This window comes from Lynx rufus, unplaced genomic scaffold (assembly GCF_022079265.1).
Source record: "Lynx rufus isolate CCGP_SWC_20201006 ecotype Redwood Valley unplaced genomic scaffold, mLynRuf1.p SCAF_13, whole genome shotgun sequence".
NCBI lineage: Eukaryota > Metazoa > Chordata > Mammalia > Carnivora > Felidae > Lynx > Lynx rufus.
Window position 1 is genome coordinate 7,836,046 of NW_025814827.1, and position 12,413 is coordinate 7,848,458.

The window sequence follows — 12,413 nt, forward strand, 5'->3', positions numbered from 1 at the left end:
AAGTGGAAATAAGCTGCTTATCTCTTCCTAAGGGAATGAATGGATTTGTAATAAAATATGCCTTCCAGGTCTCATCCCCAGAACCTCGCAATCAGAATTTCTGGGAGTGGGGCCCAGGAGTCTGCGTGGAAAGAAAGCTCCTCTGAGCAGCAAAGCGTGCTTTGAAGTGCATCCGAAAGACAAGATGCATTGATGGGTGGAGACAGAACGGGGCAGACGGATAATATGCAGTAAAGCAAATACAGCGGCATGTTAACGGAGGAATCCAGCAAATGGGGAACCCCGTTCACTGTACGATCCATTTAGCTGTCTGATGTTTGAAAATTTTCATAAGAAAATGTTGGGATAAAATCCTGAATGACTGTGCTGATTAGGCAGGTCTGGGACCACTGTTGTAGGGGAAGGCTTCCTCCGAGGACTTTGGGAGGAGCAGTCGCCCGGCAAGCGCCCTCTGCACCCCCCTCCGCGGCGCCTTGGGTCTGATCAGTTTCTCAGCAATCCCAGAATGCACAGCGGCCCCCGCGCAGGCCACTGCCCTGTCCCCTGGGTCCTGAAGGAAGTCCATCTGCCCCTGGGCCCTCCTGTGCCGGGTGTGGAGCAGGACTAGGCAGGCCCTCTGAGGCTGGCCCCTGTGGGGCACAGAAGCAATGTGATCAAATCGGCTGGCGGGGTGGGTTTGGCAGAGGTGAGGCTAGAAGTTCTCTTGGAAGAATCTGAAGCTGAAGTGCTCACAATGGCCCTTGAGCACCTTGGCCAGAGCTGGGGAGCCACAGAAGAAGACCTGCACCTTGCCCTTCTTCTCAGCAGCCACTTTCTGGAACACCTGGAGCCCACACGGGGTTAGGAGAGAGGGAGGGGGAGTAGGCCTGTGGACCTGCTCAGGTACCCACCCACCTGGTGCTGACACCATAATGGTGGGGCGGGATGGCCTTCTGTCCCCACGAGAAAATCCAAGGCACAGCCGCGTGGCTTCAGAGCAGAGTCCAACGTGCAGCCATTAATTTGGGGGCCATTTGCTCACCCCCCGGCCTGACCCAGACCCCAGGAAGGGGCTGGGCCGGAACGACCCACCTCTTCCACTCCCAGAGCGCGCCTGCGGGGAGACTGCAGGGCTGGAGGGCAACCCCAGAGCATGCTGAACCCCGACTGCTCAGACCTCACACTAGTCCTCCCCTGGTCACATGCCTCCATTGAAATGTCTCTTTCCTAAAGTCCAGCTTTTCCCCCAGTGAGGACCCTTCCCCACCCCACATTCTGCTTAAGGAGGCCACTGCTGAAAGTCCTCTTTGGTGGCCAAGCACCGGCAGCGTCCTGCTCCCTCACTGGGGACAACTGTCTCCAGCACTTTGAAAAACAGTCCCTTCTGGCACCTCATGCAAACTCTGCACCTGATTGGGAAGTACTCAGCAGGAAAAATGATCTGAAAACCAATCTGAGAAATCAAATAGAAAGACCGTAAATTTCTGTGCCTTTGGGTCTCAGTCTTTTCCATTTGTACCAGAAACTATAAGACACGGTGCTACTTCCCCAAGACCCTTGTCTTCTCAGGCCTTCTGAGCCTCCCTTCATAGGGAGTTAGGGCTGGGGGAGGCCTAGGAGGTCATGTAGGCTAACGTCTCTGAACAGATGAGGTAAGTGAGGCCAATAGTACGACGAGGTAAGCTAGTGATGGCACCAGAACGTAGGTCCCCTGCCTCCCTTTCTGGCTCTGGGATCCCGACTGGACTCTGGATGCTGGCCTCATGCTTGGTCCCTAGCTTCCCGGCCCTAATCTCCCAGCCACTGTCTTAGGCTCTCAGCCCCACTGGGCCCTGCAGGCTGTGGGGCCCTCGCTGGCCTTTACCTTCCTCCAGTCAGGCCGCCCAGGCTGGGTGCGTGTCTGGAGGCCCGTGATGGAGTCCTTCTTCTCCTTCTTGGCCAGGAGGTCGAGGGCCATCTGCAGGCCAATGGCCTTCATGTCATTCTTGCCCAGTGCAGAGGTCATGTACATATGCAGCTCCAGGAAGGGGCCTGTGTGGCGGGGGGAGAAGGTGGCCCTGAGGAGCTCGCGCCGGTGATGAGGACAGGGTAGGACGCCAGCCCCTAGTCCTGGGGCTTGGATAGAGACCAAGAGTGCTCTGAACTCACGCCTTCAGCCCACTGCGCTCGCCCATGACCTCCAAGGGACCAGCGCTTTAGAAAGGAAAGGTGGTCCGCTGCTGGAGTGGAGCCTACTCTGTGCATGGCATACACGAGTGACTGTCCGTCCACTCTCTGATGTGCGCCCCACAGCCACCCCAGGAGTAGACGGGGAAATGAATCCCAGGACAGCACAGCACAGCAGTCCTTGGGCTCTGAGCTCATGCCCTTTCCTGCCTCATGGTGTCTGCTCAGTCTGCTTGGGGACACAGGCCAGGCACACCTAGAAATGTAACTGAGAACAAAAGGTCAAGGGTTATATGAGTGGCAAATGCTACTGGTCTACAGGAAATGGATGGGGCAGACTGAGCCGCTTCCTGAGAGGGTTGGGCGGGGGAGGGGGTGCTGGGATAGGTCTTGAGAGAGGACCAAGATTCCAAGGTGGGGGGAGGGGATGAATAGAGGGCATCCTAAGAAGGGGGACCAGGTGAGCCGAGGATGAGAGGCCCGAACAGATGTGGTGTTTGTGGGGCATGATGTGACTGCCTGCCTGGAACACAGGATCCTTGAATGGGAGCAAACGCGAGATGGGACTGGGCACCCACTGAGACCAGAACGTGAAGGGGCTTGAATTCCCAGCCAGCAAAAGGGGGAAGGGAGTGGGTGTTGGAGCAGGGCATGATGGGATGAGAACAGCACCCCAGAAAGGGGAGACAGAGGACAGGAGGGACAGGGCAGAGTTTGGCCTGGACCTGCCTGGACACTGGTGAGTGCCCACAGCTCAGTGCCTGCAACAGGACAGGTTTGCTGAGACACCGATCCCTTGAGCTCTCAGGGCAACTGGAGATCCCTGGTGGGCACTTCTGGGCTCAAGCACCTTCCTCCGTTTCCCCCGACATGGCATACAAATGTTCCCATTTCCCAAGAGTGCCACGATGGGGAAAAGGCTGGCGAATGATGCCTTCCACCTGTGCGTTAGTCCAAGCTAATGACAGGCCCCGATTTAGGACGCTGGGTCCACAAGCTGATGATCACTTCATCCTTCTCTCCCAAGACTAAAGGATTCACGCCATGCCGGCTGGCTCTCTACTGTCTTGCGAGATATACCATTAGCCTGGTTTCCCTTTGGCTCAAGGTCTCAGTCACTGTTAAAATGCAAATGGCCCTAGGAGAGATTCCACATTTTATTTCACATATCACTCCAGTTGAGTAGGGCTGGGTGGTGTGGGAGGGAAGAAGATGTACCATAGGGGACGCTCATCTGAGAGAGCCCCGACCCTTCTTCCCCCCTCCCTGAGACTCCCCATCCCCCTGCGAGGGGTAAGGGGGAGCGACACCATGGTGGGAGAAGAAGGGGCTCTGGAGAATGACCTGACATGGTTTTCATCCTCTCCAAACAGTCGTGTAGGAGACAGTCAGTCTGTTTCTGGGACACTCTCTTAAGGAAAGACTTGAACTATGTGCACATACATATTAATTGCAGCTTTATATATATATATATATATATATATATATACACACACACACACACATATATATACATATACATATACACACACATATATATATATATATATATATATATATATATATATATATATATATATATATATAGTGGAGCATCAGAAATAAATATAGTGTCTAGTAGCCGAAGCATGGCAAACCGTTAACTGGATCATTCATTATACAGCCATTAAATGCTGCTACTGTTAGTGGTGATGCTGAGGCTTTTCTTTCCAGGAGGTAACTTTACTCGTGCCGGCACAGCTCACTTGGGTTTGCACCTGAGCCCCGAACGCCACAGGGCGTGGTTTTTTATGTACTTGCTACTTCTTTGTCTCCCGTATCTGGTAACGTACAAACGCGCAGTCTGATTAAGTGGTCTCAGGTTACAAGGTCATGACGGATGTCACATGTGCACATAGCCAGCTTGGCCCGAGTTTCCCTTTTTTATCCTCTCAGCAGCCCTATGGGGTAGGCGCTAGTTGTATCCATGTTTTTTTTTTTTTTGTTTTTTGTTTTTCACATGAGAAACGTAAGCAAGGCAATACCATGGTCAGGTTTCTACAGCGATTACAGGATAGAATAAAAATTAAACCCAAACAGAATGTTCGAAGCCGAAGCTACAGAAACTGAACACGATGAACCACAAATTCTAGGACTCAAACCTTGGTAAATAATTAAAGACGAAATCAGAAGTCGCGGGCTTCAGCTGCCGTTAATGAGAAGCCTTGGAAGAAATGTGAGGTAATAAAGTTGTTGACTCAAGGGGCTTCGAGAACGCAAAGCGCCAGGTTGGCTGTTACCCTTTGTTTATACAGATTACGAAGACGCAAACGGCAAATATTTATATACCAGTAACCAGGAAACTTAAATGAAATCTAAACTTTCCCCCTAGCTCGCCATCATAAAAGTGAGTTTCTAATGAATTAATATACATAAAAGCATTTAGAGCAAAGTCGAGGCTCTATAAATATTTGCTATAATTGTTATTTACAAGAAAGAGCGAAGAGCTTTACTGTAACATTCTAAAGTTTGCCGATTCCGTGGCAAACACTGTTGACTTGTGCTTTATGGCTTTGAATATTTGTTGTAGTAAGCTTCGTCTGTTTAAACATTTCTTATAGAAAACTGCATCTGAGTACTTGAACTTATAAACTGTTTTTCATAGGAATTTGAATTCGCTCATGGCAGCTTTAGGATAATTAAACAGCCAAATAAAATCTGGTTCCACTGACCTCAACCAGTGTAAGAAAAACCCGCCAGTTCTCTAAAGTTAGAAACATATCTAAAGGTATTCCTCCTCATGTTAGTTATTCCATAAGGAAAACGAAACCGTCAGGCTTTGCACTGACAGTGCGGAGCCTGCTTGGGATTCTCTTTCTCTCCCTCTCTCTCTATCCCTACCCCGTTCATGCTCTCTCTTTCTCAAAATAAACAAACAAACATACAAATATACATCTTTAAGAAATGTAAGAAAATATATCAGGGGGTCCTTTTTAAATTTTTCTAAATATATTTCTTTAATGTTTATTTTTGAGAGAGAGAGACAGATAGACAGAACGCGAGTGGGGAGGGGGGCAGGGAGAGGGAGACACAGAATCCGAAGCAGGCTCCAGGCCCTGAGCTTGAACCCCCGAAACCATGAGATCACGACCTGAGCCAAAGTCGGACGCTTAAGGACTGAGCCACCCAGGCGCCCCAGGAGGTCTTTTTTTTAAAGACCGTTTGCATAGCCTGATGGGATTATGAATACATTTTTCTCCTCTTTTTTTGGTTTCACAAATGTTACATTTTAGTCGGGGGGGGGGGAGTCATCCTCCCCCATTCTCCCACATTTTGCATAGAAATGGAATAATCTAGACACGCTCTTAAAAAGACCCTGAGCCTGAACCGCCACCCTGCTGCCACGCTCCTCAGCCCCGTCCTTCTCCTACCCTCTCGTGTCTCCTCGGCCTGGTCCAGCTCCAGTTTGGTCAGCAGGCTCACAAACCACTCGAAAGACCGCTGGTCTCGATTGATCCAGATGAAGTCCACCTAGGGGGAGGGGCCCTTCTGCTCAGAGCTGGTGCTGCCTTGCTCACAGCACGCTCACACCTGTGGTCCCCACCGCGGGATGACCACCTGGGGGTCAGCAGGGCACACATTATCACCCCCATTTAATGGAGGGGGAAACTGAGGCTTGCAGAGGTAGGAACCTTGCCCAGGTCACAGGGCAGCGTGGGATCAGGACCCAGGTTCCTGACTGCCGGCTCGGGGTTTTCTGTAATGATCTATTTGTTTATAGCAAGCAGGGTTCTGAAATAGGAAGCTTAGGAAGAAGCCAACAGAACATTAGTTATTTTTTAGAAACTCTTTTCAGTGGTCTATAGAAAATAATGAATTTTCAAAAGGCAAACGTTTTCATTTTTAAAACCACCACCAGGCAATGGTAAACACATCATGGCTGTAACTGGATCCCAGGTGCCTGACTTTCGGGCTCCCAGGTCTTTAGTGGGATTCCATCTTCAGGGCCCGCAATGCCTCTCAGAAGTGACAGGGGAAGGCCTGGACACTTGGGAGGCACCATAGGGACCAGTGGATCCAAGCAGGGGAGAGAGCCATCTGTCCCTTCCCCTCATCTGCAGCAGAAAGCCCACTGTGGTTCAGGGAGGTTTCCGGGAGACAGGGCCCAGAGGCCTGCCTGGAGGAGGTGGCGCTCACCTTGTGGAGCTTCATGTCCTCATCCTGGACGTCGTCCATCCAGGAGTGCTGGCAGCTGGGGCAGATGTGCTTCCTCTTCTGGTGCCTGGGGGGAGGTGATGAGGGATTTTGAACTTGGGGTGAGTATAAGACTTCTCAGGACCCCAAAGAACAGTGCAGGGGGCAGGGGAAAAGGGTGGGGTGGCAGGGCCCAGCCTGTGAGGAAGCAGAGGGATGAGAGCCAAAAGAGAGAGGGAGGGGGAGCAGGGGAGGAAAGAGAAAAAAGGGTGAAAGGAGAGGAGGGAAGAGCAAGGGGGAGGGAAGAGAGGAGAGAGGAGAGTGTCTCTGGACTCTGTCCCGGGATGCAGCCCACCCGCCCACCTGTACATGATGCTCTGCAGGATGGAAGCGAAGGGGGTGATGCCGATGCCTGCTCCGATGAGCACCGCATGCTCAGAGGCAAAGATCCTGCGGGTGGGGGTTCCGTAAGGGCCGTCGATATAGCACTGTGAACAAACAGGAGGGCATTCGAGGGGAGGGCTGGAGGCATGGGGGAGAGCTGAACCCCAAGGCTTCAGCATCTCCCTTTTACATGCAGGCAGTCACCTCCCGGGCTGGAGCCCAGATCTAAGTGGCTCCCACTGCACTGCCTGGAGCCCAAATCTGGGAGAGCCCTGGAATATTAGAAGGCAGAACTGGTGAGAGTGGGACCCAGCCAGCATCCCTGTGTGCACCTGCAAGGGGACGGGTTCGACCCCCTTCTCTGGAGACCGGGAAGTCAGGCCCTGGGGACTTGAGGGACTGGGGTACCCGGGGCCACGGCAAGCCCTCCCTGCAGGCAGAGGCTTCATATTCTCTGGTTGCGGCAGGGATTCTCGGTCATGTCCACCTGCTGGGGCCTCCTACCTTGATGTTGCAAAACAGATGGTTCTCAGAGGACATCTCGGAGACCTGCGATGAGCAGAGAGTTGTGGGTCTCTGGGAGTGGAGGGGTCAGGCAATTCTCAGAGGCATCCTGGCCTCTGCCAGTCTGGGCACCTTCACAAAAGGGGAATTGCTTTTTCTGCCCCAAGCATGGCAGGGAGCATGGAGTGTGCCGGTAACCCGGCTCTTCAGGAAAAGAAAACAACAACATGCTCCTGACTCCGTCTGGAGATTTCTGGTAGAAACACTGCCATCACGGCGGCCACCATAATGACTGTGTCTAAGAACCGGCTCTCAAAGCTCCTGAAAATCTAACAGTTGGCTCTTGTGATCCAATACAAATCAGCTCCAGTGGGTGACTGGAGAACACTCCCTCCCCCTATCTCCAGCCACTACTATACCTTTCACGTCTCCAAACACACCCCCTGGCCTTGACCATTCTTTTCCCTCAGCTGAGAACAACACCCTTTCCTCTTCCCCAGCTGGCAAATTCCTATGCATCTTCCAGAGTCCAGCTCATCTAAAGTAGCTGCTCCTTCTTGAAGTTCTGCCCGGCTTCGCCAGGCAGAAAAGCCAGTGGCTGGCCTGGCTCATGGCTCCACTCTGCCCTTGGGACCCTGTCCTGGGCTTGCTGATGGGAGCCACTGGGGGCAGGGAGGAGGCCTCTTCTGTCTGCTCTGCCTGATTCCTCCAGGCCTGAGCACAAGACAGACCGGATTTGGGAGGTCAGCGCACTTCCTCCCACAAGGTGAAGGAAATAGAACCCCCACCCCCCCACCCCAAAACAGGCTATAGGGGCCTGTGATAGTTCCCTGTCTGCTGCTGGAGGGCAGAGTTAGGAGTGACCTTCACAATTACCCAGAGCAGTCCCTCACTTGACAGAAAAGGAGCCCAGTCTAAGAGAGGGAACAAGCTCAGGGGAGAGCCTGGGTCTCCTGCTGACCGTCCAGTGCCCGTCACACTACAGCATGCTGCTTCTTTGTCTGGGGGCCACTGAATGCTCTGTCCCCCATGGTGTCAGACTTGAACTACTTGTGTAGGAGGTACCCTGGACGAGAGCTACTCTCCTTTCGGTGGTCTTTAAACCTTCCAATTGCAAGGAGAAAGCCCACATCGCAGTTAGTGATCTTTAACGTGCTACGCTTACCAAGCCCACCTCTTTCTTTTTCTGGTACTAAAGCAAGAAAGAGAAAGAGCATGAGAGAGAGAGAGAGAGAGAAGGAGAAGGAGCAGCAGAGTGTGGCTTCAGGCTCAGAGCGTCAGCAGGCAGGGACATCTGGCCAGAATTGATTAAGATTGGCTTTTATTGGTTTTACTTTTTTTTCCCTAAATTTTTTTTTCCCTTAATGTTTTTGTTTTTTTGAGAGAGACACAGAGTGTGAGTGGGGAAGGGGCAGAGAGGGGGAGACACAGAATCCGAAGCAGGCTCCAGGCTCTGAGCTGTCAGCACAGAGGCCATCGCGGGGCTCAAACCCACGAACTGTGAGATCATACCTGAGATGAAGTCGGACGCTCAACCGACTGAGCCACCCAGGCGCTCCTTGATTTTACTTTGAGAGTTACCTTCTGATTATGGCACACGATACTAGTTTACCATTCAAGATAGCAATCTACAGCGTCCTTTTAAATGCAAGTAAGTTTATAGGGACACCTGGGTGGCTCGGTCGGTTAAGCGTCCTACTTCAGCTCAGGTCATGATCTCGCCACTTGTGGGTGCGAGCCCCGCCTCGGGCTCTGTGCTGACAGCTCAGAGCCTGGAGCCTGCTTCGGGTTCTGGGTCTCCCTCTCTCTGCCCCTCCCCTGATCACACTCAGTCTCTCTCTCCCTCAAAACTAAACAAACATTAAAAAAAAAATTTTTTTTTTAAATACAAGTAAGTTTAAAGTCATGTTGGGGTGTGAGGAGAGAGGCCAGGTAGGAAATATTCCCAGTGAGGAGCGAACACGGCAGAAGTTAGGAAGGCAGTGTGCACATGCCTGGCTGCAGGAGCACCACGTAATATGCACGGCTTCGTGTGTGTGGCTTTAAGGACCTCTCTCCCGAGTCCCATGGATCCACCACCCCTGGGGACACAAAGGCCGGCTCTCCCGCCTCCAGCCCCAGCTTCCCGAGCCTTACCAGACCCCACTCAGACGTGGTTCTCCGCTGTGCCTGAGCCGATTCCTCTGTCCCTGTGGGCACCGGGCCTGGGTCCCCATGCTGCGGAGTCCCCCTGGGCCTGTAGGATGTCAGCTCCACGGTGACATCCTTGCTGGAGGCCACAGCTCCCTGCACCGTGGCTCCGGACTGGACGGGCTGGCACTGAAAACTCTGTTTGGTTTCGAAGTGGAAATGGCTTTATTATTTAAATCATGAAACTAGGGTGCCTGGGTGGCTCAGGTGGTTGAGCATCCAACGCTTGATTTCGGCTCAGGTCATGATCTCGTGGGTTCGTGAGTTCGAGCCCCACGTCAGCCTCTGTGCTGACAGTGTGGAGCCTGCTTGGGATTCTCTTGCCCTCTCTCTCTGCCCCTCCCCTGCTCAAGCTCTTTCTCTCTCTCTCTCAAAATAAATAAACATTTAAAAAAATTTAAATCATGAAGTCAATACATGTTAGTTTTTAAAGATTCACATGTTACAGAACTATAAAGAATAAGGTGAAAAAGTACCCTGAATAAAGTGGAATCACTTCTCTAAACACTTTTTTCTATGTCCTTCCAGACTTTTACTCTCTCTCTCTCGTACATAAATGAAACATATTGCTTTGTAACCTGCCTTTTCCACTCACTACATCTTGACTAGCTTTCCATGCTAATGCATATACATTCACATAATCTTTTTTAAGGAACTTCCTATTCCGTGATAAGGGTGATCAGTAATTTATTTAGCTACATCCCTAGTGTTGGACAATTTTGATTATCCCCATTTTCTCATTAGTGTTAATTAACAACCACCATATAGAAGATAACATCTTTCCCATCTCTATCCCTTTACCCTGATTTATTTTTCTTCATGGCACGTATTATCACCTGACACATTATGTCTGTATTTTGTTTGTTTATTGTCTACCTCTCCCTCTGGAAGGGAAGCAGGCACTGCATCACTGTTGCTTACGGATTTATCTCCAGCATCTAGAATAGTACTTGGAAAACAGGAGGTGCTGTGCTCAATAAATATTTGCTAAGTGAATGAAGGAACAAGGTGATTAATGTACTTCCTGTGCAGCTACCCAATTAGCTTTTTAGGACAAATCCCTAAAAATGGAATGGCTGGGCCTGTGGGTACACATATTTAAAACGTTGATACATGTGGCCAGACTGCCTGCCAGAAACATTATGCCAATCGATTCTATGGCGGTGGTACCTTAAGGTCCTAAAGAAACACAGTCTTTAATGTATCTACCCACAGATTCCTGGTGTGCATGACTCTCCCGGTTTTCAAAGCCAGCTTCCTCCTTCAGAAAGGTTCCCCTGATTAAGAACAGAGAACGTTCTGCTTGTTTCTACTGATCCCTTCGTTTCCCAAAGCTTTGCTCTGGGCATCTTTCTAGAGGGCTTCATGATCTGGCCTGGCAGGATTCCGCCTGGTTTTTCTCCCCTCGGAGTTTAAATTCCACAGGGGCACGGCAGGGCACATGGCAGGGCTGAGCCAGGCCTGGGGCTGCTTTTCCTTTGACCTTCAGCAGGGGCTTCCCCACATTAACATGTCTCCCAACTGAGCCGTACAGCCTACTAGGTGTGGGTTCGGGCGCCTTAGCCTCCTTTGTCCGTTCTCACTGTCATCTCGCTGCCCTCCTCCAAAACCTCCCCGAGTCAGTATTCGTTCCAGACACTGGCAACTTGTCAGCTTCGTGGGTTCATCAGGGCTCAAAAGATAACAGTGCTGCCGCTGATGCTGCTGACGCTGATGGTGAATGGTCCACGTGGACCGAGCTGTCCCGTTAGCTCGGGGCTTTCCCTGCATTCATTCCATCATTGGCCCTTAAAAAGCATCACGTGAGAAAGGGAGGCCAAGGACGGGAACCACCTGCAGTTAGTCCATTGATGACTAAGCTAAAGCTCGAGTAAGGGAAGGGACATACAAGGCCGTACAGTCACAAGGTGCTGGAGCAGGGACGTGGAGGCGGGGTTTTCCGATCTCAATCTCCCCTCTCTTTCCATTGTCCACCTGGCTTCTAACGGAGGACTTGGGACTCGGGAGGTCCTGGGGCGGGTGGGCTGTTGGATCACACTGTCCACAGTTGCCTTGCCCCCTGTGCTGCCGTCCAGCCAGTGTATACAGCCGTTGCTCAATGATTGATGTTCACCATTGAGAACATCAGCAACTCGGTCCCCACTGGGTTTGACTCCACAGTGGACCCTTCCTCCCCTGAAGCAACCTACCTGGGGCTTCCTCTGGCTCCTTCTCATCCTCAAACTCCTTGACAGCCGTTTGGAGTCCACAGGGTCTGATGTCTTGAAGGACTCATACAGCCTGTTTGTCCACTGCCCTTGGGACCGGACGTGTAGCCAGATGGTGTCTGAGCAAGAGACAGGGCAGGGGGAGAGGGGGTCAGCGCCGGCCTCCAGCAGGGAGCAGGCCCGTCTCACCTGAGGGACTGGGGCTGGGCATCTACTGCTCAAGCTCCAGACTGAATGTCCTTCTGCGGGCCCAAACTAGCAGTCCCAGCCCTGGGACTTGGAAATCTCATCTCTCTGGTGCAGATATTGTAGTCTTCGTCCATGAAGTCAACTTAAGCCGTCTGCTCTGCCAAGACCAGGGTCAGAGCGGCCCTGAGCACACTAGAAGCTCTGTGGGGGAGGGGGCCCTGCCTCCTCCATCAGGCCAGGGTCTCACCAAGGTGGTGACCATCCCTCCCACATTCAACCAGGTGCTCGTCAACGGCTCTGCACACAGTAGGTGTTCAGCCTGTGGCACGAACAATGGCTTTCATTGTGCCCAGTACCTGGGATATAGCTTCTCTGCTGAGGGGTGACCGGCAGAAAGGTGGTGTGGGTGGCCACCCCTCTGCTGAAGGGTACCAGAGAGAATCCACAACATTTGAACAAGGAGGCCCCCCTGAGAGATCTCCTGCTCAGGCATTCTTACCCTTTAAACAATTTCTTTAAACCATGGGGGCGCTTGGGTGGCTCAGTGGGTTAAGCGTCCGATTTGATTTCAGTTCAGGTCATGATCTCACTGTTCATGAGTTTGAGCCCCACATCGGGCTC

General features: G+C 51.8%; 1 protein-coding gene across 1 annotated transcript in view; it reads right to left on the reverse strand.

The window, feature by feature from the left end:
* Positions 1-691: 691 nt before the first annotated feature.
* Positions 692-12,413, reverse strand: part of NOX5 (NADPH oxidase 5) — a 33,361-nt gene continuing 21,639 nt past the window's right edge. The window contains exons 10-16 of the mRNA XM_047074436.1: positions 11,586-11,722; positions 7,207-7,251; positions 6,682-6,806; positions 6,322-6,406; positions 5,556-5,655; positions 1,844-2,010; positions 692-823 (exon numbers count right to left, since the gene is read on the reverse strand). Of these exons, the coding sequence (XP_046930392.1) occupies positions 692-823; positions 1,844-2,010; positions 5,556-5,655; positions 6,322-6,406; positions 6,682-6,806; positions 7,207-7,251; positions 11,586-11,722 (791 nt within the window). The remainder of the gene's footprint in view (positions 824-1,843; positions 2,011-5,555; positions 5,656-6,321; positions 6,407-6,681; positions 6,807-7,206; positions 7,252-11,585; positions 11,723-12,413) is intronic.